Source organism: Rattus rattus, chromosome 2, assembly GCF_011064425.1.
Source record: "Rattus rattus isolate New Zealand chromosome 2, Rrattus_CSIRO_v1, whole genome shotgun sequence".
NCBI classification, from domain to species: domain Eukaryota; kingdom Metazoa; phylum Chordata; class Mammalia; order Rodentia; family Muridae; genus Rattus; species Rattus rattus.
Window position 1 is genome coordinate 47,033,667 of NC_046155.1, and position 26,849 is coordinate 47,060,515.

The 26,849-nt window shown below is 48.6% G+C and overlaps 1 protein-coding gene across 2 annotated transcripts in view; it reads right to left on the reverse strand.

Annotated features, from left to right (window-relative positions):
* Positions 1-918: 918 nt before the first annotated feature.
* The window catches only part of Stn1 (STN1 subunit of CST complex), a 32,823-nt gene continuing 6,892 nt past the window's right edge, over positions 919-26,849 (reverse strand). The window contains exons 3-9 of one of the 2 annotated variants that reach the window (XM_032892162.1): positions 22,428-22,496; positions 15,415-15,582; positions 14,439-14,562; positions 12,275-12,446; positions 8,953-9,072; positions 6,546-6,618; positions 919-1,190 (exon numbers count right to left, since the gene is read on the reverse strand). In XM_032892162.1, coding sequence (XP_032748053.1) covers positions 1,033-1,190; positions 6,546-6,618; positions 8,953-9,072; positions 12,275-12,446; positions 14,439-14,562; positions 15,415-15,582; positions 22,428-22,496 — 884 coding nt within the window. In that variant the 3' untranslated portion in view covers positions 919-1,032. Of the gene's footprint in view, positions 1,191-6,545; positions 6,619-8,952; positions 9,073-12,274; positions 12,447-14,438; positions 14,563-15,414; positions 15,583-22,427; positions 22,608-26,849 lie in introns of those variants that run through there. The other variant, XM_032892161.1, reaches the window with a different exon arrangement.

A 26,849-nucleotide genomic window follows, 5' to 3' on the forward strand; every position in this document is an offset into this window, starting at 1 on the left:
TATTAATAAGGAGTCACCAGAGGTCTGGAACAGCTCCTGGGCCCAAGGGATTTCCAGCTGAGCCATCCAGACTCAGTTACGTCAAAAGCTAGCACAGCAGACTGAGGCAGATGTGCCCTCTGCAAAATGACTGTAATTAGCTCCAAATCTTTCTCCATACTTTACTTCTGCTGGCTGGATCGGCCATTTGCTGTTGGAACAAGCCTGCTGCATAACTCAGATGTTTTCTTTACCTTGTCATTCTGAGCAAAAGCACGACTCCATCACCTGTCTAGGCATATACCAAGCTTCGTCTGGATGGTGTCGGCACCCCCTGCACACTCAGCGGCTCTTGAAAATAACACTACCAGCAGACAGCTAGCTGACAGCCTCTGCCGTCTTCAGGGGCACCGAGGGACCACACATTTGGCTGGGCACCTCTGAGTGCAGGGAAGTGTTCTGACGTAACTTTCAAGTCATAAGGAAATGAATTGAAACGCCAAGCTGTGCGTCGGATTCCTTATCCTCCAATGCAGATCCGCATGTCTCAGCAGCCTCACTGCTGCTGTTGAGGCCTCAGGAACCAGAGGCAGACGTCAGTTACTGCAGGTGACAGTGCCCCTAATGAGCTTTCAACACACCTGGGGAGCCTGGTGGGGATGTAAGTGGTAACCTGGCGTGAAGTTTTCAGACAGTGCAGTCTGGCATTGCCTCTCTAGTTCAGATGTGTAGGAGCCTTGACCCTGGGATGTCCCTCTATCAAGACCGGGCCCAGTCTGGATTCTGACACAGTGGTTAAACCAGCAACACTGTTTCCTCTCACTCTATCTGAGTGACACTAAGTGCAGCCAGGGAGCTTACAGGGAAGGTTTGTGTGTGTCATGGCTGGTATCAAAGTCATCTGTCCCAGGACACAGCAAGCAGCAGGAAGTCCAGTCCTATTTTCCTGTGGCTGTATCAGACTTTATTAGGGGATTATACACAAGTAAGTCTCTACAACGCCTGGGAGCAGAACCTGGGGTAAAGCTGCCTGCTGCCTCTCCGTGGCTCTGCTCAGAAGGCCGTGTAGTAGTGGTCTCCAGTACTCACAATGTCGCTCTGGTCCTCCAGGAGCTCCAGCACCTGCTGCAGCACGGCCTTGTTCAGGTCCCAGCGGAGGTTGAGGAGCGCGCAGTTCAGGACGTGCATCAAGTGGCAGCCCTTCTCCACATCTACGGGCAAGGGCAGGCAGACACTAAGTGTGACCACGACGGCCAGGCCTTCCTCAGTCCCTCTCCAGGCCTCCTGAGGCAGCATGCACCACGCCATGATCCAAGGTGATTCTTTTCACGCTAAGGTCTGAAGTGCACTGGTTCACACATTCACACATGCACGCCTACGCCATGACAGCCCTCGGCTCCACACGCATGCCTCCGTGACACAGCCTGTTTCTCAGAGCTCTGATCTTCAGTAGTCAAGGCTTCCAATCAGTCTATTCCCCTGACCTAATGGCTGTGTGGCCGTGACAAACCCTTTTCTCTGGTACACAGTACTGAACCCTGGCTTCCCAGGAGGCCCCTGGAGACTCGCAGCAGAGCTGGTCTTTCTTAGAGATCCTGACTTGATGGGGTCGTGAGGCTAAGGGATTCCTACCGTTAGCCTGTCCCATGTTTCCTCTTCTGGCTTTCACTGGGTCATACCTATAGCAGTTGTAGCTTACAAATCTTTTACCCTTTGACCCCAAACTAAGAGCACTGGGCACTCAGTGATGAAACCTGAAGACCTTCGGGTTTCCTCCAGAGGATTATGGCATCAGGGAATCACTAACTCTACTGTCATGGGTTAGCACCTTCTATTCCCCACCAAGCCAACTGACGTGGTCCAGAACAGAAGAATGAATGCACTGCACTGTGCTGCACTGCACTGTGCTGCCGCTTTACTTCGTCTACACATCTGACACGAACAGTATCCTAAGGCACAGTGGAACCTCATCACTAAAAGCCAGGCCCCCCTCGGAGCCCCAGCCCTGGCACACGCCGGCTGAAGCTGATGTGCGTTCACATGGTAACCAAAGGGTTTGAGTGGGAAGGCACTCAGAGAAGCAGTTTGAGCCTCATGTACTTTTGTAGCCTTGAGCAAGTCACAGCACCCGCAAGACTCAGTTCTGTTTCCTGTTTGTGGTACAGAGAGCACTTGAGATCTTCTGAAGGCCAAAGGTCCTGGGCTAACAAAGACGAGATTGTGACCCCTAGTGGCTGTACCTACTCATTGCTTTCAAAATGCTGTCATTCTCGAAGCACTTTACACGTACTTTACACACTACCCTTTAGATATAAAAAGGGTAGAGTGAATACACAAGAGCGTCCCTGTGCTAAAGAGCTGAAGTCTTCCAGGGAACTTATGTGCACATTTTGTTCTTAAGTTTTCTACTCATGAGAACATTGTCAGAGTCAAAAGACATCTGTAGTGTACAACTCTTTTTAGGATAATTTACTGTTGCTATACCATACGCAAAGCTGAAGTCCAGGCTTGTAAATCTATAAGACACCGGTAATAGAGAAAAGCCACTCAAAGATCCCATCTGAAATCGCTAGTTTCTGCTTCAATATTCAGCCAAGGGGCAGAGAGCTAGAGCGAGCCTTCAGGACCCCTGGTTAGAGGTAAGGGCTACCAGTCACGGTCCCATCAGGAAAGGGAACCTCACTTTTCTCACCCCTTTCTAGCCTAAATTAGAATTCTCTCAGCAGTGTTGTGAACAGCCGTTCACATCCTTCAGGTAGACACTACTGTACCTGTTCTGCAACACGGCTCTCTGACACCACATGCTGCTCACCTTTCGGACAAATCCCTTAGTCCTCAGGGAGCCAACTCGGGCTTAGTGCAGACACTTCCCTTGCTGTGGTCTCTGCCCCAGTCCTTCTAAATGTCCGCCCATCACTTACTTTCTATGGAAGGTAGGAGAGGAACTAAAGGCCCAGTAGGAATGATGAAATAAAGAGGCTGAGTTCTCGTGACAACTGTGGAATGAATAGCATACAACGACTCAGAAGTTTGAGGCCCTTTTCCATGCACAAGGCAATTGCCAATGCCCACTAGAGGTCAATGCTGGGCGTGGACAATGCAGGTTATAGGCTGACCTTGAGTTTTGAGACAAGTAGAACTGTGTTTGCAAGTGGTCTGGTGTGGAGAGGGCCTCTGAGCTCCTCTGAGCAGATCTGCACCATCTGACTTTCAGGATCTACATGCATTATTATTCAGTGTCATAGGTTATGACAACAGAGAGACAGGTGGTCACAGCCAATGCTAAGAGAGTTCCTGTGAGGTCTTGCACCCGCACTATGTAGGGAGTTATTTGAACTAGGTGATTGGCCTATAGCTTAGAGGCCTGCATGTGTTGGGAGCAGAGCACAAAGGTTCTTGCACGCCCAAATCTCCAGGAAAACCACGAGGTCTCCAACGGGAGGTATGTAAAGTTTGTTCTTCCATTCTGAAATCTGGGGACTGGGGGTGATTAGCAGCCTGCTGATCTGCAGTATCTGTTGGGTCAGGACATATCAAACTCTTACAACCAGGACCAGTAATGGCCAGTGATCTAAATGACTTGTACATTACCTGTACAGTCAGGGCCTCCCCCAACCAGGACCAAAGATGCCTAATAGTCTAAATGACCATTTCAATATCTGTGTAGCCAAGGGCTCCCCAAAACTCTCATACCAGGACCAGGGATGGCCAGTAGCCTAAATGATCTCGACAGCCAAGCCAGATCCTCCCGAGACCCTGAAGCTAATGCATGTGGCCCATCTCCAGAGCCCACGTGCCTGAGTTGAGTTTCAGTGTAATTAAAGCTTGTGTACTGGGGACCTTTTCCCAAGGTATACTAGGTGTAAATACACTGGCAGTAAACCCCCAGCACCAGACTCCCCAAGGTTTGACCCAGGTTGACGATGCCAATCTGAAGTGAGTTTTCATTCTCACCTCTTCCTGGTTCACTTCCCTGCCCACCGTGACCGCCGGCAGGGACCCCTCACTCACGTACAGACGGTGGCAGACCCATCCACCCTGACAGGCTCACTAGCTAGGCAGAAGCTGACCAACCAGTGCATACAAAACCTGCCACTTCTTTATTTCTTTTAAATGTCTACTGGGGTATGTGTGAGCGTATGTGCACGCCGTGGCGTGGATATGAATTTGGGAGCTGGTTCTTGCTGTCCACCTTGTTGCTTATTGCTGCTGCATGGTATGTTCTAGGCTAGCTGGCCTGGCCCATAAGCTTCCTGGACAACCTTCCAGCTGCCTCCCATTTTGTTATAGGGGTGTTAGGAACACCCTGTGCCACGGAACCCAACTTCTCTGTGGGTTCCAGGGATCTGAACTCTGATAAGCAGGCTGCTTTCAGAGCCATCTTTGCAGGAAAACTTGTCATTCTTACTGTGCCTCTGCCACTGTGCTGCAGGTCCACTTCCTCTCCTTTACAGGTGCCTGGCTACAAGCTCTGCAGTCCTAATGTGTGTCAACCTAAGAACATGGCTGAGGGGCCTGGGATTCAGTGTGGAGAAACGTGGCATTTGGGACCATTGTTCTGGCTGAGGTTCTCACAAAGCAGCAGAGAGGCTTCCTGTCAACTAACGGATGTCCATTGGTTTTGCTCTTTGAGACAGTCTTGTGGCTGGAGAGGCAGGCACCTTGTTTGGGAAGCATAAGGACCTGCGATTTCAAATCTCCACTAGCCACAGACAATCAGCCAGGCATGGCTGCAGGAGACCCCGTCACCCCAGCACTGTGTGCACATGAGGAGGAGGGGAGGAACAGGGGACGAGCTGGAGCACCTTGGCTGCCAGCCTCCCTCCGGGTTCAGTGACAAGTCTGTCTTAAGAGAGCAGAACAGGGGAAGGACTGAAGGAGCTGAGGGAGGGCAACCCCATAGGCAGAGCAACAGCATCAACCCACCAGACCCCTGGGAGCTCCAGAGACTGAGCCGCCGACCAAAGAGCACACGTGGGCTGCTGTGGCCCCTGGCACACGTGTGGCAGAGGACTGCCTTGTCTGGCCTCAGTGGGAATGGATGTACCTAATCCTGCAGAGACTAGATGCTCCAGGGAAGGAGAATGCGGGGGCAGGGGTGAGGTGGGGGTGGGTGAAGGGGTGGGATGGGGAGCACCCTCTCCGAGGCAAAGGAGAGGGGGGATGGGTGAAGAACTCTTGGAGGGAGGACCAGGAAGGGGGCAACATTTAGAAAGTAAATAAATAATTTAAAAAGAGAGAGAATAGGACAGAGAGGGATAGAGGGCATCTAGAGTCTCCCTTTGGCTTCCATGCACCATGTACCTCTGCCCATCCTCTCTCTCTCTCTCTCTCTCTCTCTCTCTCTCTCTCTCTCTCTCTCTCTCACACACACACACACACACACACACACACACACACACACACACACGGGGGAAGGAGAAAGAGGGGTATGGAGTGGGGAGAAAGAATGCACACCTCGCTGTGTTAACCCTGGCTGACCTCCTGCCTCAGCCTTTCCAGGGCTGGGGTTACAGGTCCACCTTACCACGCCTGCCTGTGCCGCTCCATCACTGCTATGAGTGGACCAAACAACATTAAAAGCCACAGACTGCTTTGAGGGCTCCTTTTCTCCTCTCTCTCTCTCTCTCTCTCCTCCCTCCCTCCCTCCTCTCCCTCCCTCCCTCCCTCCCTCCCCTCCCTCCCTCCCTTCCTTCCTCCCTTCCTTTAAAGCCTGGTTGCCACTCCCCATTGGGTTCTGCTCTCACTGAGTCCTAAACAACAGGGTAGATGACCTGGCCCCGCTCTACCAGCCAGTATGTCTGAGTCTGAAAGGAGTGAATGTCTTCTCCAGAAAGAAAATAGAATGGGGACCCAGGACTAACAGCCCTTTCTGTTCCCAGGATCATGTTGATAGAAGTATTTGCTACTGGCATATGTTTGCAAAAGCTAGGCTCTGAAAGGTCACCTTGAAGACTGACAAGTTCATACAGACTCAAGACTGACGTTTTCTTTGTAGTTAGGGTGAACTGATAGGCGATTTGTCAGATTAGCTGTAGTTTGAGTGTCCAGCCACTAGGGGCCGACCTAACTCCACAAAACCATACTATTTTCTAAGCCATTTCATGTATATTGCATCAGTCTCCAAGATGACTGGATTTCATTATTCATGAGCTGTGATGCCTAGAACCACGCTGCCTAATAGCAAGAGCCCTGATGTTTGAAATGAGGGGGTATGTCAAGTTCATGTTCAAAGGCAGTGGTGAGCATGGATAACAAACTGGGGACCAGAAGCAGCGCATCTCAGAGCCGAGCACGGTGGTTCACTTCAGTGTGGCAGCAATCTCAGGGGAGCTTACCTGTCAGCCTCCAGCTTGTCCCCACAGGATCAGAAACCCCACGGCTGACTCCTCTGCCCAGCCAAAGTCCAAGCAACATGTGTTAAAGGAGAGGAAACTGAGGCTCGGGAAGGACAGAAGCCCTGGGTGTCTCCTTCCCGAGTCAGTACAGAGCACCCTCACTGTCTGCTTCTGCGAGGGAACCCTGTGTGCACCAGCTCACCATCATCTGAACCTCCAAACACTTACGATTTGGTTTCTGACAGTCTTCCTTAATGATCTGGTAGATCTTCTGGTGCAGGTCTTTGTCCTTACTGGTTACCTAGAAAGGAGAATCCAGAGAGGAAACGTGGTTTGGGAACACAGCAGTGTGTCACTCGGAATTCAAGACCAGCCTTCGAGGCAGTTCTACAAATTCTATAACAACCATGAGCCTTCCCTACACACCCTCCCCCACCGATGTGATTCGATGCTTGGTAACTTCCTGCAGCTCTTGGTCCCTAAGGACATAGCTCTCAGGAGCTGGTTCCTTAGGGCCAGAGGGGAACTACAGCTGGAATGTTGTGCCTTGGAGGGGCAGTTGCCCTTTTCTACACTTGTGGCCCACTCGGACAGACACTCCACTTACTTGCCTGTTGTTTTTGAAGGAGCTCAAATGCTCCGAGCCTCCACCCTCTGTCCCAGCCCTCCTTCCTCTCGGGCCCTTCCCCTATCTTCTATTTCTTTAGTTTTCCTTCTTCTAAGCACAAGGAAGAATTAAGGAAGAGATGGCCACAGGAAGTTAGCAAGCTAGAGAATCCAGTTTATCTGTGGATGCGCTCTCAGCTCTTGTGGCAGATACAGCCATGTTTCTCAACTAGCAGCAGGTTTCACCCTCAGCTCCAGCAGGAAATCTAATAACAAGAGAGAAGAGAGAGGGGAGGAGAGGAAGAGAGGCAGAGAAGAGGGAGAGAGGGAGGGGAGGGCAACCAAAGGAAGAGAAGGCGAGGAAGGGAGGGATGAGTATGTAAAAGGAGAGAGGAGGAAGGGAGGAGGAAGAGCCCAAGCCTGGAATCACCAGGGAAGAGCTGGGCGGTAGAGACAGCCCATGGCTGCCTGAGACCTGATGACTATCCACTCACAAGACTAGTGTGAAGGTAAACCGTGAGTGCAGACAGAACTATGGGCATGCTGCAACTATGTCCCCAGCGGGGCTTCAGGAGAGAGGAAACCCACAAACCGGGGATGAGTAGAAGGGAGGGTCAGCCACAGACGGGGGCGGGGGACCTACCCCTGTTTGATCCCTCAGCTCTTGCTGATTCACAGGAGGAAGTGCCGAGCCCTGCCACACCTCACCCCCGGGCAGCTGCAGTGGCCCTGGCTGCTTCCCAGGAAGGGTTGCTCTCCACAGACCCTCATAGAAGCCAACCCAGGGTAGGAGGAGGCACAGATCTCTAAGAGGACTCCAGCTCGGCTTCCCTGCCTAGTGTGACAACAGTCACCATGTCCTGCTTGGTCTCCCATCCCAGGGGGAGTGGACAGCACTCATGTTATGCTGGCTTACCTCTCGATACCACGGGAAACCCCTCCTACTTAAATAAATAAAAGCAAGCCTCTCCCAAGAGGAAATGACCTGCCAAGCAGACCTCTGGTGAGTCTGCGAGCAGTCAGGCCCAGCAGTCTATCTCCAGGACCCATCTTACTCTGAGGCCACTTCTCTGCTGTGGGCACGGCGGGCCGCTCTCTGCTCACTGCCTACAGTATCTAAGGTATGCGGTACAGCAAGAGGCAAACAAGCAGCCGAGCCCGTCCTCCGAAGGGAGGCTGCCAGCAAGGCCTTCATGGAGGCTGGCTGGAATGTAGCCAAAAGCTTTGACTAAGTGTCCTCTGCGCCTGACACTCTCCTGCTTGAGCCATTCTTGGAAATACCAACATAAATTCACACAGACAGCCACACGATAGGGCCAGGAAACACTATTTGTGACAGCAAAAGTTATACAGCACCATAGTGTCCGTCATAAAGGAATGGCTAGAAAGTTCTGGTAAATACTCCTGGTCAGAGAGAGTGAGGCAGACTTGTAGGTGATGGGACACAAAGACACTGAAAGCCGCGCTGAGCACTCTTCACAGCAGGGGGACATCTGGGGATGCCCAAAGGCATTTCTGGTTGTCACAGTATGCGAGATGCTAGGGCATTTAGTGAGAGAGGCCTGGGATGCTGGCCAACATGCGGTGGTGCACAGGACAGTTCTCAGTGCAGCATCATCTGGACCACAGGTTCTGAGGGTGAGGGTTTCTCAATTAGAAAATAACTCATTTGCCCTCCCTCCCTCCCTCTCTTCCTTCCTTCCTTCTTTAAATAAAAAAAAAAAAAAAAAAAAAAAGGGAACTGCTTGCAATTTATATATATGTCAATGTACTTAAATATTTAGAAGGACACTAGGTTTCAAGAGGCAGCAAGGATCAGGAGTAGGTGGAGTCAGCAGATTAGGAGTTCAAGGTCAGCCTGGGTTTACAGAGTAAGACTGTTTCACAAGAGCGGAGATGTGGTTACATTGCGAAAGGGTAAGAGGTAGCTTTCACTCTGACTGACTATCTTAGACACAAGTACTATTCCTAAGCCTAACTGCACTTGCAATGGAAGCCATGAGGACAAACTAGGCTGCAGGTGTCTTACATAGTACAGCTTATCGGAGCCGCCGTCTCTCTGGAACACGAACCCCTTTTCCTGAAGCAGGTGCAGAGCATTCTTAAACACACTGTGCATGTCAGAAGCAGCGTCGTTCTTTAACTCCACCTGCAGAGGGAGGAAAAAGAAGTAAGTTTTACCTTCCATCTCCTGCGACTGACTCCCAAGCCTGACTGGTTTATGAATTCACCCAACAGGCTTTCCCGGTGCTGAGTCAACACAATCTAGGCATGTGTCAGTTGAGCAGGCTGGTATCTAGGCAGGGCCGGAAGTCTGCTCTGGGGGTCACACTGGATAACCGTGCTGTGCTTCAGTTTTGATGGGTGATCTTTCACATGAGCATCAGCTCCCTCCTCTGGAAGGCCGGGTCAGCAGGGAAAGCACATGCAGCCAGGGGGAGCAAAGGCAACTGCAGCTCAGCTCCCAGTAACTACAAACAATATGGGAAGTATCCTTTCCAGACATGACTGCCTCGTGTGACCTCAGGATGTGCTTCCTAGCCTGTTCTAAAAGCCACAGTCCTGAGAACAAGGACTCTGGGGGTCTCTTCTGAAAAGCCAGCAGCTTCCGGGACCGAGATCTATGTTTCGCTTGCCATTTTCAAAAGAACAAAGACAGACACTCAGGATTCAGGAAGCCAAAATTGCTCACAGACTGAAGCAGCTTGGTGCTCAGGCCAGGAACTGGGTGGCTTCCTGAAGTAAATATAACCTACACTCCCAAACCAGTCAGCATTCATCTAGCTGTCAGAGAAACAATGGCTCTGGAAGATCTGCTTATCATGTTCCTGGGTTTGCTCAGAAAGGTGACGTTAGACAGAAATCAGAAGAAAGAAAGGGAGAGACTGGGAAGTGAGCATTCATGAGTGATGATAACAGGGCGCCCAGGGCTCTCAGGTTTCTGCATCGCCCAAGCATCTGCAGTCTCCCAGGGCACCATTAAGTGGGATTCAATTGAGGGACACTGACATCCCAAGCAGGGCAATTTGACCAACTGATTCATAATTGATGGAAGAAATCGTTTTCAAAGAGAAACAAATACAGCACCGTATCAGTTTCTTTTTAAATACACTGCACTGCACAGGAACAATTTTCTGCTCTAAGCTTTTCCAAAAAGATACCATGTCAAAACTTCGCCATAGAACACTCTGCCCAGGGCAGTCCTGACGTTTTTCTAGCTAATTGTGGCCATCATGACTTAACATGAAGGTGGGCTTCATTACTTACTAATGTTTCCTCAGAGCTGGGCATACATACATAAAGTCCCAAACATGAGAGGCTGAGGCAGAAGGACCGTGAATTTGAGGCTAGCCTGGGATTTGTAGCAAGTTCCAGGACAGCGTGGACTACTGAGTCAGACCATGTCTCAATAGAAAAGATGGGAAGGCGCTAGCATCCAGGAAAGGCACCTGTGGCCACCTCTGGTGGTCTGGGTTTGACCACTGGGCTCCCCGTGGCAGAGGATGGAACTTGTACGTTGTTTTCAACCTCGTGCACACACACGCTCATGCACACACCCACAAACCAATCTAAAGTGTTTTCAAAGGAAATGAAAAAGGGAAGAGAAGACAAGGAGATTTTACTAAAAATACTCAGAGAGGTGCCAGAAGCCCTCGGACGGTCAGTTTGGCTCTGAGTTTCTTCTAAATGATGAAATGGAAAGAAGGCCAAAGGGAAGTGGGCAGCTGGAGGCCGAGGCGGTCTAGAGGTAACCTTGGCGAAGAACAAAGTTCCCAGCCACAACCTTCTCCACCCGGGTGTTTCTGAAACGCTATCCCTCACTCCCTGTATGAAGTCCTGGGTCACTGGGCACACAGCCTGTTGCCAGGAAGAAGTATTAGGTGTGTGAAGAAATCCAGGAAGCAAGGGTGGAGAGGGGCTGGCCCGTGAGATGGAACCTGTCCCACCTATAGCATACAGAAAAGTCAGGACACTCGGAGCAGCCTGGCGCTGACGGGAGAAGATGGGAGAAATGTCAGGGCAGCTGCAGGACAGAGCCTGGTTATACGGTGAGCTCATCCTTGGTGGGAGGAAGGCAAGCTTTTAGATGCTAGCAAATCTCTATGTACAGAAAGAAGAGAAAGATTTGCCGCTGCCCACTGAAAACTCAGTCTCCTAAGCCAGTAGTGCACCCCCATGTGGTTAACAAGAAGGGGAGGTAAGAGGAGCATTCAATAGAAGCGCAGCATTTGGCCAAAGTCATGCTCTGGGAGAGGATGGGGAGGAAACACGCCTGTCGCTCTCTAGGACCACCAAATTAAAGAAAAAGCAAAAACCAAAACCAAATCTTCATTCCGTTCAGTAACAAAGAGTCAAAGCTGCTTTATGCAGTCCCGTGTAGAGAGCACAGAACACGCAGACAGGGTCTCTGCTAGCACAGCTCTTTAATTCTGCTAGAACAGGTGGGGAAAAAAGCACACTATGTGCCAGTGACATCACAGGCTGGGATGTAACGGGGTGAGGACTGCAAGGAACAAGTAGCAGTGACATCACAGACATGGATGGAACTGAGGGCAGGAAGGTTGAGTACCAGTGACACCAGACAGGGATGCCCCAGGGCCAGCAATGATACAGATACAGATCTGTGGAGACACTGAGGGGCAAGTACAGTGAGAGCAGATGAGGCATCAGATGACTCTAAGCCAACTATTCACTTCAAAGTAAATACACAAGTCACACACAAAGCAGCGAGCCCAAGAACAGTAATATATGTGACAGCCTAAACCTGAAAAGTCCAGTAAATCTTAATTTTGTACTAACATAGAAACAGCAAACACCTAAAGTAGTGGGCTAGGAACACTAGGAGTGCAAGACTGGGCTGTACAAGGAGGAATGGAACACTGTCTGGTCCTCTGAGCTTTTAGTTACAGACATGACAGGGTGCAGCTTGGCCTTTACTTGAATTCCTACAACTGGACAGATTAACCTTTTCCAAGGAAAAGGGAGCAAGCCATTAAAAACCCTGGTTCAGATATCATCTTGCTGAGCAGTACGTCCTCTTGGGTAGAGGATATTGTCTCCTCTTACCTCCCCGCCTGACTGACGCCCACCTCAGTGAGTACTGGCAACCCCGTGCTGTGACCTCAGCCTATCGTTATTTTCTCCTCAAACACATAGGCAATGTGACTACGCGAGGAGCAGAGAGGGGCAGGTCCGGCACATTTCAAATTCTTAGTGGTCAGTGACCTTTCCAGAATAGAAACGGCACATGCTAGATCGGTGACCTCTGCTTTTGGAGTCCGTCCCGTGTGACTCTTACACCAGTCACTCATGCATCTGTGTCCCCGCCACCCCCCAATGTGCTGACTTACTTGGTCCGAGCACGTGCTGTGGGTCACGGGCTGACTGGCCAGAGACTGCAAGGGCTCCACCATTTCCAGCTCCTTCTGGTAGAAGCTTTGCAGTTTCTTCTCCTGGAGGAATTCTTTAACTTTCTCACTCAACAAAGCCGTGAGGCCAGCGAGATCCAAAGTGTCTTTACTGCTGCAGGGGGCAAAGTTTTAAAATGCCCTGCAGAAAAACCCATCACTTTGCTCCTTTCGGAGAACACAAAACTGAAAGCTGCCTGGGAGAGCCATTCTGTATCAGCTCGGTTTTATTTGTTGTTGTTTTTGAGGGCGGTCTGTTTTTACAAAAGGGTGATTAACACGAGCCGAGCCCGAGTGTAGCTTTGGGGGAACTGTGTCACTTGGTAGACATTCATGATAGATGACAAAGTGGGTCAAGAACAACATGGAGGAGGGTCATGTTTGTGAGGGGAGAAGAGAGCCCATCAAACATCTAGGTGACATTCCTGCTCATGTATGCACAGAATACAGGCATCTAAAGGGAAGGAACCACGCCAACTCGGGAACACTGGCAACGCTGGGCAGGAGTGCTGAGAGACAGTTTGCACTTTCTGAGTTATACATGTCTACTGTGTGCACTGTTTGACTTACTGAATAAGTCATATCCTTACATGTTTGAAAAGTTCAAGGGAGGGCCGGGGTACAGCTCAGTGCTAGAGCACTTGCCTAGCTCGTCTGATCCTGGTCCATTCTCTACCATGGAGGAAAAACTGTGTGTGATGTGCACAACGCTGTGTATGTGCTGTATGTGCGTGCATGCGCGCTGTGCGTGCACACTGTGTATATGTGTGGCCTGTGTATGCTGTCTTTGTGTGCGTGCATGCATTGTACGTGTGTGTAGCACATGTGCACGTGCATGCAGATGCCAGAACTTGAAGACACTGGTGCCCTGCTTTATTACTCTCCACCTATTCCCTTGAGAGCGGATCTCTCATTGGCTTTAGAAATAAACAAGTGGACAGGCAAGCCCCACTGAATGCCCAGCTTCCATCACCCTCAGTGACCACCAGCCTGTGTAGACTTTAGGGCTGGATCTGAACTTAGGTGCTCACGCTGGGGGACATGTACTTTTAACCACCCAATAAAATAAATAAAAATAAAAGACAGAATAAAAAATGCCCCCTTATGCTGACTAGTTTTATGTCAATTTGACACAAGCCATAGTCATCTAAGGAAAGGGAACCTCAATTGAGAAAAGGCCTCCAGAAGACTGGGCTGCAGGCAATTCCTTAGTGATTGACATGGGAGGGTCCAACCTATTGTGGGTGAGACCATCCTTGGAATGGTAGTCCTGCATCCTCCTATAAGGAGAATGACCTAGACATTAGGTAGCACTCCTCCACGGCCTCTGCATCAGCTCCTGCCTCCAGTTCCTGCCCTGTTTGACTTCCTGTCCTGACATCCTTGGATGATGAACAATGAGCTGAGGGTATAAGTTGAATGAACCCTTTCCTCCCCAAGCTGCTCTGGCCAAGGCCTTCCATCACAGCAGCAGTAACCCTAAGTAAGACACCACCTCACTCTGTCCTCCCAGCCCCAAACCTCTAGGGAGCCATAAGCCATTTTCTTTACCTCACATTTTAGCAAATGTGTATGCATTCATATTCCTCCTGGGCTTTGTGTCCCCTCTGTGTAGGAGTGAAATCCGGCCTTGCTGACAGCCGCCCGGTTGATGGGGAGATGCAGATCAGGGTCCTGGTGCAGGGAACCATGGTTCTTTGTGGGGGGGACTGTGATGTGCCCCAGTGCAGACTTCTCTGTGGTTCTCACCTGGAGGTTTGCTAAGCTTCTTGGACCTGAGTTTCTAGTTCTCCTCTGACTTGAGCAAGTTTCAGCCACCATCCAAATATTTGTCTGTGCTCTCTCCACTCCTCTTCTAACTCCAATTATAATATATTATATGATATATAATAGCGATGTTTGTGTTTCCTTCACAACAACCCTGATACCTCTATGCTGTAGTCACTCTCACTTTGCAGGAGAGGAAACTGAGGCACAGGGAGGTGGAGCCCATAGTACTCAGGTGGAGGATATTTGATGATTTGTACCCTGGCTGACCCCAACATGTGGCTCCCACTGTCAGGCTTCCCTGCCGCCATCATGTTGTCAGCGATGACAGGGGACTTACTTTAGTGCCTCTTCCTCCTTTAGGGCTGGGTTCCGGAAGGGCTGGTCATACACCTTCTTGTAGAGCTCTGGCAGCTCAAGCATCCTTGCAATTTGCATGTTCCACACTGGATCGTCCACCTTATCTAACAATCCAGGAAAGAGAGACCACAGGAGTAACCCTGAGAGAAGTCTTTCCATGTCCAAATTACCACTAGGACAATAGTCTAGAGTCAGAGAACAGTTCCCGCCATCCCCGGAGAGACAAGGCAATGCCCTATGTGTGACAGGCACATCTAGGGTGGGGACAGGTCTGTCACCAGCAATCTGTATGTTATGCCGATGGACTACTGGGACAGCCTTTGTAATTTATATATTTACTTATTGAGACAGGGTCTCCCCTATGTCGCTCTGGTTAGCCTGTAACTCATTAGGTAGACCAGGCTGGCCTCAGATGCAGGAAGATCTGTCTGCCTCTCTCTGTCTCCTAGGTGCTGGAGTTGAAGGCATATACCACCATGCCTGGCTACTTTTGAGATTTTCAGCTGAAAGCCAGCCAGCACAGTGCAAAGGAGATGATCTGGAGTTACTTCTTCTAGCTGTTTTCATTAAGCTTGTCTAGTCAGATATGTTCATTGCAGTCGATGGGCTTCACGGTGTTCAGGACATCCCTGTCCTTTTGAACTAGTGGAACACTCTACCCTAATAGACAGGCATTTAGCATGCTGAAGTGCTTCAGAAATGGTGACACGATCCAAACAAACTCACCAACCAACCAGTCAAGTAGTTCACTGTTTCCCAATTCACTTCTAATTAACATTCTTCAAAATAAAATTTTAAAATGCTGCTTTCCTAAAAACAGCATGCTAAACATAATTTCCCCCAACAGGATTAAATCTTCTGTGAACCTTTTGGGAGTCTGACTTTGAGCTAAACAAGCATTTACTGAGCACACGCCCAGAATAGCAGCTCGTTTGGCAGAAACTTGCCGCACTTACAATAAATGGTGGCACAGATCTCTCGCTCTTCTCGGAACATGCGCACGTAGCCTCGGACTCGGATGATATCCCCAATCCCGATCTTGGTTTTCTGCTCAATGGTCTCCTGCAGTTTCTTAAGCTGTGAGGTCATGCTGAGTTCTCTCGAAGTGCTCAGAATAGCTGGGTCTGTCAGGGACAGGGGAAGAAGAGATGGAACGAGGGTTCTTCCATGCTGGGGACAGTTTGAGGGTCAAAGGAACCCAGTATGCCCGCCTGCTCTCCTGATGAGGCACAAGAGCTCTTCATACCGTTTCAGACCTTCTACCCAGAGGCATAAAGTGTCCGTGATGGTTTGCACATGCTGGCCCAGGGAGTAGCATTATTTATTTGGAGGTGTGGCCCTGTTGGAGTGGGTGTGTCACTGTAGGTGTGGGCTTTAAGACCCTATCCTAACTGCCTGGGAGTCAGCATTCTGCTAGCAGCCTTCAGACAAAGATGTAGAATTCTTAGCTCCTCCTGTACGATGCCTGCCTGCATGCTGCCATGCTCCCGCCTTGATGATAATGGACTGAACCTCTGAACCTGTAAGCCAGCCCCCAATTAAATGTTGTCCTTATAAGAGTTGCCTTGGTCATGGTATCTATTCACAGCAGTGAAACCCTAACTAAGACAGAAGTGTATCCAAAGGCAGAAGACTCCGGAGTGAGGCCAAGTGGGCAAGCTCTAGGATCGTGGTGACACCCTTCCCACCCCTGCATCACCAGGGCAGAAGGCTCTCCATAGCCTTGAGCACATGTTCGGAGCAACTGGGGACAAAGGCACTACATTGCCCTCTATTTCAAATGCTTCATATTGTTTTGGCAGTATTGGGGATTGAACCCAGGGACTCTCGCACACTATGCAAACATTGTGCTGAGCAGCACCTCCGCCCCCCCCCCGCCCCCGCCCTCTGAGTTGCACAGGCTACCCTAACCTTGAACTCATTCACTCTTTAGCCCAGGTAGACTTTTAAAAGCATAGATTTATTTTATTTTTAATTATGCACGTGTCACGGGCTAGAGAGATGGCTCAGCCATTAAAGGCTAGGTTCACAACCAAAATCATGCATGTGTCTGTGTGAGGTTATGTGCATGAACATGCGGACAACTACAGAGGCCAGAGGTGTTGGGAACTGAACTCAGGTTCTCTGGAAGAGCAGCAAGAGCTGCCTCAGTTTCCCAGGTAGGTAGAACTTAGGACTGCACTGCCAGGCCTGCCTATGGATGTGGAGGCCTGGGTGGTAGTCTATGTCAGTAACCCCAGCTACTCAAGATGACATCGGGGAGGATGGAGAGCTCCTGGCTAGTCTGCAGTGCAGTGAGGTCCTGTTTCAAAACAATAATAACAAGAGTATTTGTGCAGGCTTTGTCCCACCCATCAGTGTCGAAGGGACTAGAATAACCCTTTTCCCTCCCACATGTGGACTCTCCTCCTGTCTTTAACCATCACCTCATGGTGAAAAGAAGCTAATGTACATTCAACCCTGAATTACCTCCACCTAGCTTTTACTTCTAAGTTGTATGAAATAAGAAAGGACGAGATGGGTAGAACCCTGGACACTGGGCACATAGATGTTCTTCTAGGGACTTTATAAAGTGCAGGTGATCCAGCCCTCACAGCTGCTCCATCTGGAGCACCACTTCAGAGATCAGAAACTTGGTCACAGAGAGGTCAAGCAGCCATTCCAAAGTCAGAGTCTTCTTTCAAAAGAAGAAAGGCTGCTGTTTGAACTGCAATATCTGGCTGCAGAGACCGTAATTACCTACACTCTGCACCGCCTGCCCCCGAGGAGATGGCCATCTTCTGTAGTCAGAGTGGCTTATTAGACTGCTCTGTGCTTCTGCCTACTGTAATTCCAAACACAGATGTGGCCTCAGAAGCTGCATGACTGTGCGCTTTGTTATCGCTTTGGTTTCTGAAATGTGGTTTTGTTATGCAACCCCAGATGGCCTCGAACCTCTACTTCAGCTTTTGGAGTGCTGAGAGCCCCTCGGCAGCTCCTAGCATAGAACACCCTGTCATGCTAACACGGCGGGTGGGCCGGTCGCCTGGCTGCACAGTCCTCCCCTTTGGATGGCTTCTGAGTTTGATTTTACCACTGAATAGGCAGGTGGAGGGTAGCATTTGGCTCCCGGAGCCAGAGAAACCCAATTTGTATCTCGGCTAGGTTCTCGCTGTTGTGACACCTCCCCATGTACGATGCTTCTCCACTCTGATGTCCCTTTCTCAACTGAATGAATCAAAGATGAGAATGGCAGTCTACAAATACTACTGCTAACACACACACACACACACACACACACACACACACACACACACACACGGCTGCTGTGCATGACTCAACTCTGGACAGAGGGAGTGACAACTCTGTGCTGTTTGTGACAGAAAATGACTGAGTTCTCTAGGTAACTTCTTTTCTTTTCTTTTCTTTTCTTTTCTTTTCTTTTCTTTTTTCTCTTTTCTTCTTTTTGGGGACTCTCACTGCCTCTACCTCCCAAATGCTGGGATTACTGGTTTGTCCCAGACACTGGGCTGGCTGTTTGTATGAGAGACTGACAGACTCTGTGTTTCTTGGCTGATGAGTCCACACTGTTAGTTTCATTAAACGTCAAGCAAACTGTGCCCATGATGCTTATCACACACATTGTCTATTTTATTTCATTCTCTTGCATAAGAGTTTAAAAAAAAATCTTGATTTTTTTTTTTAATCCACGCCTCATATTACCCTGATTTTAGTAATCCAGCAGCTGGGAGTTTCTAGAGCATAGCATGTTTATTAGGATAGATACACAATGTGCCTTCTTCAGGTTCCTTTTGTAAGCTGCAGGACAGGAGGAATTATGGCCAACTCTTTCCAGATACAATTCTCTACCTGCGAGACATTTGTTAACTGCTGCTGTATTTCCTGCAGCTCTGGTTTGTCTCAGTAGGGTTTCCTAATAGAGGGATCTTTGATTTCGTCTTTTGCTCAAATTTTCTGCTTTCTGACCACCTACAACTCTGACAGCCATGGTTTTGTAACGTGTAGCAGCACTAATGCACATCTGCTGTCCATAGCAACAGAGGAAGCACGAAGAGCCGAGCATGCGGTGGCCGATACCTGGGAACCTAGATGCAGGGCAATGGCTGCTCAGCTCGCTGCTTATCAGTTTTAAAGGCTGTTCTCCCACCTTCTACCTCCAGACCTTCGCTCCTTCCCTTCGTACCCCCAGCCCTCATGTACTCACTCAGGACGTTGGGGTGTTTACAACCCCACTACCGCTATGCACCACTGACGGTATCAGGTTGACAGCTGATCTGAGAAGAGAGGCCTCGCTTTCATTTAAAGAGTAAGCCAAATTGGTGAAAGAAGGCTCTGGCGTGTACTTAGTGAGTGTAATGAGGCGGCTGGAGCCTGACAGAGCTTCATTTTAGAAGTCTATTCCGTCCTGAGATAAATCCCCTTTAACATTGTGGTGGTGAGGGCCGACCTCTCTTGACTTTGCTCATAAGCTAAGTGTGAATGGTATAGTCAGTGTTAGGTCCGTGGGGTTTTACATTATGGTTTTTACTTAATTGGTTGGAACATGATTTGGACTCACACTGAATTCTGTTTTTTAAAAATGATCTTTTTTGGTCCCCTTCTAATGAAAGCCTTTAAGCTTTGGGCAATTAAATTAAATTAAATTAAAAGGAAAGAATGAACGAGGTAGGAGCAATTAAAACACCATGTCACATGTAACATGACAAGGGCCCTTCCTAAGGCTTCTTCTGGAAAGTAGCCATTTTCTTTATATTTGCAAAGCAGCTTTAAATGAAGACTGCTCACCGGTTCGCCTGTTTTCGGACATTTAAGACATCTTTCTTCTCTTGGCGTGTTCAGTACTAACACCCATTGTGCTGATCTAAGCATTGCTGTCACTAAGTGTAGGAGTGCCACAGTGTTCTATGCCACTTCTTTAGAAGCAGTGAATTAGCCTGGACGCGGTGGCCCACACTTCTGATCCCAGCATCGGGGAGGCAGAAGCAAAGGGGATCACTGAGCTTGGGCCACATAGTGAGACCCTGTCCAAGACACAATGGAGTTAATTTAGAAAATAAAACCATTATCTAAACCACAGAACAAAGCAATCTGTAACCTGTCTGGAGTTTCATTGGGACAGAGCCATGCCTGACTGTCCCATGCATCAATCCATGGCCCACTCTGTCCTAAAATGGCAGTGTCAAGTAGCTAAGGCAGATCACATCCATAAACAGAAAATACACACGTCTGTCTCTTTATAGAAGTTTGCTCACCCTCCACCTAACTCAGGTGTGGCTAGACAAACTCCACCTTCAGATTAAGGTTGTGAGTAAAGCTATAAATCTGCAAATGACGCCTGACGCTGCCGTGGTTTGCATGCTTCTGTACGCTTCACGTCCCATGTGCTGGAAACTGAGTCCAAACTGTGCTCGCCAGTGCTCCGTCCTGGGAGTGAATAACAGACTCCTTATGAAACCGAGAGCTGCATTTGGCTCATAGGTCTGGGCGCACAAGTCCAAGGTCAGGCAGTCTCTCTGGTTTGCAGAGAGAGGCATGTCATGGCAGGAGCAGGTGTCCACGCCAGGCAGTAAAAAGAGACTAAGGCAGGGTACCATAATTCTCTTTGATGGCATGTCCTCAATGACACAGGACCTCACATTAGTTCCCATCTCTTACAGGTCCACAAGATCGTCCACTCCTGCCAACCCTGGAGACCAAGTCTTTACACAGACCTCCGGGAGACTTTGATCCAGACCTTAGCCAAAACGCAACAGTGTTAGGGGGTGGGACTGAACAGGAGGTATTCAGAGCAGGACAGTGTGGATGAGTCAAGGCTACCATGAGAGTGCGCAGGGCTTCTCTCTGTCTGCTCTTTGGCCATGAGAGGAACACTCTGGAGGGAGCCTTCACCAAGCATCAGAGCCTGCGGGTACTTTGGCTTTCCCAACCTCCAGGCCTGACAGGCAAACTGCCATAAACTACTAGAGTATTCTGGGGAACGGTTCTGCGATGATCGGTCTTCACTGTCAACTAGACTGGATCTAGAATCACCATGGAAACACACTCTGGGTACGTCTGTGAGGATGTCTCCAGAGAGAATTAATGAGATGAAATCCACCCACCCTGAATCTGAGCTGTTTACTCCATAGGCTGCGATCCCCGACTGCAGATAGACAGAAGGAGAAAGCGGTGGACAGTGGCATTCATCTTCCTCTGCTTCCTGTGCATGTAGTGTGACCACATACATCACTTGCCTGCCTCCATGCCTTCCCTGCCAAACTATGAGCAGAAACACCATGTTCCTTCCGACAGCCAGGCATGGTGGCATGTGCGTTTAACCCTAGCAATCGGAAGGCAGAGGCAGGTGGATCTCTGAGTTTAAGGCTGGCATAGTGAGTTCAGGCCAGCCAGTGTGATCTACCCCCCTTAGCCCCCGGAAAAGTTCCTTTATCAGGTATTCTGTCACAGTGATTGGAAACGTAGTTAACCTAAGCACAGACTAGGATACGTCCCCCAGACCACAGAGCCGGGGTCTGACTGTCTCACAGCTTTATTTCCTGCCTTCTAAGCAAAGCAGAGCCTCCCACTTAGATGCTGCCACATTAGGAACAGGCAGGCTAAGATTACACAGGTAACCCTAAGTATCAGAAACTAAACAAATGAGCACCCACTGGCTAGTGCAGCCAAAGGGAAGTCGTGATTCTGACACAAAATATGGTGAAAAACAAGGAGGAAAGCTCATGAGCACACAGCGTCCCTGCGACATCCAGCATGAACCGGCAGATACCGGGGGTGAGACACTGGAGTGAGAAACTTGATAGCCCTGCATGGACGCCTCATCCTTCTGGTACACAACAGAACCAAAGACAGTGCTGGTGTCTGTGACTTCTAAGAGCCTAAAAGGAACGCTGGCACTGCATAACGCCCTGTCAGTAATTATGAACTTGGTTTAATTTTTTAAAAAATTAACTGTTAGATGTACTGTTTTGCCTGAACGCATCTGTATGTACATGCACGCCCGGCGTCTGAGGAAACCAGAAGAGGGGTTTGGATTCCCTGGAGCTGAGTCATGGAGAGCCGAGAGCCTATGTGAGTGCTGGGAACCGAACATGGAAACTTTAAAGGTTACTTAAAGGACTGGAGGCAAGGTTCAGTGGTTCAGAGCACTTTCTGCCCTTGACAATGACCCAGGTTGGGTTCCAAGCACCAACATGGTAGCTTACAACCCTTTGTAACTCCAGTTCTAGGGGATCCAACACCCTCTTCTGGCTTCTGTAGGCCTTGCACGCATATGCTACACAGGTATACATCCAAGTACAACACCCATACATATAAAATAAAGTAAATAAACTTAAAAAAATACCCAAGAGGGCTGGGACTGTTAATTCCTGATGGAATACTTGCCTAGTATGTTTAAGGCCCTAGATGTTACTCCTAGTAGCACAAACACACACACATACACACAAACACACACATGCACACCAAGCATCAGACATATATTCACATAATTCCAAATGCTTCAGTTAGTCAATGTGTTCAAAATATAATTTTAAAATTTATATTGCTTGGCGGCTAACTTCCAAGGGAATCCTACCTTAACAAGCTTTAAATCCTTGTTATATATTTGAATAATTAGAGTTTTCAGAACATCTGGATTATGGTAACAGAGACATTAATGGGAGGAGCAATCTTCAAAATCTTTGCTCAAGAATTCTGACCTGATAGGCCATAAGGCTACAACATCTTGGCTTGCAGAACAATAGGAGAGGTAAAAACTATACTACAGAAACTTCCAGAAAGCCTTTCTCAAGCCCTGGGTTTAGGAGACGATGAGGACCAAGGAGGTAGAAGAGAAGCAATTGCCCTTCGTTAGTACAAGGACAAGGTGCCAGGGCCACCAACGCAGCCCAGCAGCAGCTTAATGTGCAAACCCTGACTGCTGTTTGAGAGCTGCCATGCATGAGATCAAAGCTATGGCAGACATAATTACCTGATGAAGACTCGGCATTTCTCGGCCTTTTCCAGCACACACATTTTATAACCCCTGTGGCATCATCCACTGAAAGAGAAGCAGCAAGGGAGGTGAGAGACTTGGCTACGGCTGGAATTCCTGTCTCATTCCAGACTTGGAATTCACACGTCATCACTGCATTCAGCCACACCGAAAGATGACAGCCTCAACAGCCCAGAGGAGCAACCCCCTTAAAGAAGGCTCCCTGTCTTTAGAAGCAACCTTTCGCCACACGCCAGCATGAACGGCTTACCTGTGAGCATGTCACACACGAGTCCAATGGATACATCCAAGGTTTCCCTCAGGCTACCTCTATGGCAGTCACGAATCGTATCTACTCTGGTAACAGTGGGTAATGTTAGATGCAAAACGACCCGAGTGAGTGCCCACATCTACAACTTTCTTCTCTCTTTCTCTCAAACAAGGAAGCGCCATGTGGCCTGTGGTCTGTGGCACTGGCACTCTGGATCCAACTTCTGTCATTTCTTCTTCCGTTAGCTCGCTCATTTCCCAAGCAGAGCGGCCCACATCGTTTGGCCCAGGGGTTCTCTGTGAAAAGGTCTCAGCCCAGTCCTCACCTCTGTAGGGATCTAAGGGAGGGCATCAAGCTCATCACAGGACTTGGCTTTATTTTCCTAACAGAAAATAATTATACCCTGGCCACAAAAATAGAACTGCTCTGCCGTGCTTTATTTATAGCACCAAAAGGAAAAAAAAATCAGTTTCCATGAGACTTGGGATCTGTGATTATAGAGGAACTTGAAGATGTCTGCTGAGAGAAGACAGGGTTTTCTCTCTGTCTGAATTCTGACAACCTCCAAACATAGTTTGCTAAGCACAGAGTAGTGGGCCTCACAACTGAAACAAAAACAAAACAAATGAAACGGAACAGCAGACTGTTGTAAAGGCCCAAGGCCCATGTAATATAGAATATAAGGGAAAATGTTTTATTGTTAGATTAAATTTCGGCAGAAAGAGGATTATTCTCTATAGTAAATATCAGTTTGTTTGTTAACATAAAGTGAGAAGAAGACATTGGTCTTCCGGCTCTGGATTTAGACTTGCTAAAGCAGAATCTGAAAATTGTAACTCATTAAAAAAGCTTGATACATTTGCTGGCCTAAACCAATAACAGCAACTTTTCCAATATATGGTTACTGCTTTAATATACAAAGAGCTCCTGTGAACTAGTGAGAAAGACCAAGCCCAAGAGAAGCAGTACCAAGGAAAAGGGATATGCGATGCGTGGGAAATGTGTAGTGGTCAGCAGGAAATACGCATGTGCTAAACCCACTAGCTGCCATGAAAAAAATCAAGATTACATAATCTCTCAGCTGCTATATCGACAGGTTAAACACTGGTAGCCAGGGCTAGGACAGGGCTCAGTTGTACAGCACTTATCGAGTAGCATCCTGGGTCCTGGTTTTTTTGTATTGGGGAGACAATACAAAACCACACAACAAAATACTGATACCCTCATTGGCTACTGGAGGAAGGGAAGTCAGCAGCTCATTTCTAAACAGCAAGCGCACACATGCACCCTTGGACTTGGCGAGTCCTTCTAGTAAGTTCCACGGAGAAAACCAGAACAAGTGCACAGATATCTATAGCTAGGATAAGGTTGCTCACTGAAGTGCGTGCTTATAACATTGAAAATGGGAAAACCGTAAATGTTCATGAGTCTGCAGTTGGTTAACTGAATTGTAATAATGTAGTACATGAGATTAATGTGTTAGGACGAGGACCTAGGTCCTCACTGTTGAAAGGTACACATGTTACTCTGTAAAACACAAATCACATGTACCTTCTAAACCTTACATGTATAAAAATGAAACAGTACACTTCCACAGAAATTATTTTAACACGCTAAATGCTAATAGTAGACCCTTTGAAGTATGGAAGAAAAAGCCTTTATTCAATGTGAACATTAACTGTCAGGTAGATTTCAAAAATGAAGAGACTAACTCCATAGCTGGCTGGGACTCACTACCTAGCCCTGGCTGGCCTCAACCATGCAGGAATCCTTCACCTCCGCTGCACTGGGGATTACAGGCCGGAACCATTGCATCTGGCTGGAAGTGTTTATATTGGAAGCAAGACTAGCAGCAAATGAGTAAACACTTGTTCTAGGGCACGTGAGGCTATCCAGGTCTAACCTGAGCATCTTTAGAACCACTCGAGAGCTCAAGCTGCTGCCAAGGGCTCTGTAAACTAGGGGCGTTGCCACCAGGCCCTGACTTCTCTGGCCTCTCTGCAGAGCATGAAGCAGTTCCTGAGGCCTGCTGCTGAGGGACTGAGGAGAGGAGACCCATTACAAAGCCAGACCACATCCTTCCCTCTCATGACACTAGGAGTCAGCGTGGGCGGAGACACAGTCCACACCTGCAGTGAGTCAGGGAGCAGGCACAGGAGGGAGAGCCACTCTGGGCCTGTAGATCCAGCGGGAGGTAAGTGGCTCTCTGTTTCAGCTGGCCACACAAGAACTAAGTGCAGACAGCCTTTCTGCTCCTAATTACTTCCACACGGCTGCCTTCCTGCAGATGTGTCATGCTCTCACGACACCCACTTGGAGGGAAAGTCTTCTTAGGGAAGAGCCAAACACATCTTAAACGCTTCCACAGTGGGAAAGTGAGTTACATGAAGGCCATTTATGTCACAAGGCAGATCAGATCCAATTCTAGGGCCAGAACTGAAATCCCCAACGGTCTCTTATTTGATCTGAAAACATTAACTCCAGATGACTGGGGTTGGGAGCCTGGAGAAAGCTATTTTGAGCTCTATGCTGACAGCACAGCATGCTGGGGCCAGTTAGCAGTCAAATGGGCTCATCAACCTCTCTCAACACAACCTTGAGAGAGCTAAGTGAGTCAGTTTCCTCACCTGCAAAATGGGAATATTTGTCCATTTTCTATTAATAGTATTTCCATAACTATTTCTAAAGAAAACAGGGAGAATAATATGGAACGATGAATGTGAAACGTGCTTTGTAACTGAAAGACAAGATGTTATCACGGGGCACGGAGAACACCAGTGTATCGTATCACACACAATGCGCATGCCCACAGCTGGGCATGCTGGAGGAGCACTGCGCATGCTTGCTGAGTTGTCGGAGAAAACGAGGACCAACATCGCTGGTAAAATAAAGCAAAGAGTCAGGAGAGGGATGGCAAGATTTAACAACAGAGAGAGAGAGAGAGAGACAGAGAGAGAGAGAGAGAGAGAGAGAGAGACAGAGAGAGACAGAGACAGAGACAGAGAGAGACAGAGACAGAGACAGAGACGGAGAGACAGAGACAGAGACAGAGACATGCAGAGGGAGAGCTCTCATCTCAAAAGGGACAATCGGGAAAACAGGTAGAGGTGGAGATGCAGCAATCCTGGCAGTGTCAATCAAATCAATGTTGGACATAAAGGTCAACTCCTACCTTTCCTCACATACAGCAAGAAAGCACACTGCAGGCAACGCCACACAAGTGATCGGGTCAGTCAGAGCAAAGGTCTGCAATTCAGGTGTACCCCCCTGAACGTCCTTCCTGGTTTCTTCCCCATAGTCTTGGAGCTGCTCGACCCGTGTAGTGATGTGACCGATGAAGATGCTTGCATTAGGGTCGGAGAGACTCGCAGTGTCACAGCCTTTACTGCTCTTCAGGGAAGCCAGGTCTGGTTCCAGCACCCACACTGGGTGGCTCACAGCTGCTTAGCACTCTAACCCCAGGGGATCTGGCGCCCTTTTCTTGCCTCCTTAGGCACCTGGACTCACAGGCGGGCACCTAGCCACACACCGGGAAAAGCAAGGCCCACTATACTAAACCACTCTAGCAATTGTCTGGGGTCTAAAATATGGAGGCTCTGTACTTAGTTTCCACATGAGGGACGGGCAAGTCTGATAACGGATATTTACACCTCGAGTAACAAAACGGTTTTTTTTTTCCTCTCCCCTGACTGTTCTGGATATAAATCTTTTAAAAACGATTGTTATCTAAATAGGTCTATTTTTATATTTACTGGGACTCTTTCCAAAGGGATTGAAATAACCACTCGGTCGGGTCCCTGGCTCCACACAGCTGTGTGGCAGGTGTCAGGTGTCTCCCTGACCATCGGTGACCCTACACGGTTGCATTTCAATTCTTCCACGGTCTGTCCCCTGCAGCGGCGCCTCACTGCACTCATCCCTCATCCTTACCTGTGGCCTCCTTTGCTTCAGGACTCCACAAGCCTCTCAACAGAGCGCTCATTTTTTTTTTTTTTTTTTTTTTGTTTTGTTTTTTTTTTTTTTTTTTTTTTTTTTTTTTATATTTTTTTTTTTGTTTTTTTTTTTTTTGTTTGTTTGTTTTGTTTTTGTTTTGTTTGGGTTTTTTTGTTTTGTTTTTTGTTGTTGTTGTTGTTGTTTTTTGTTTGTGA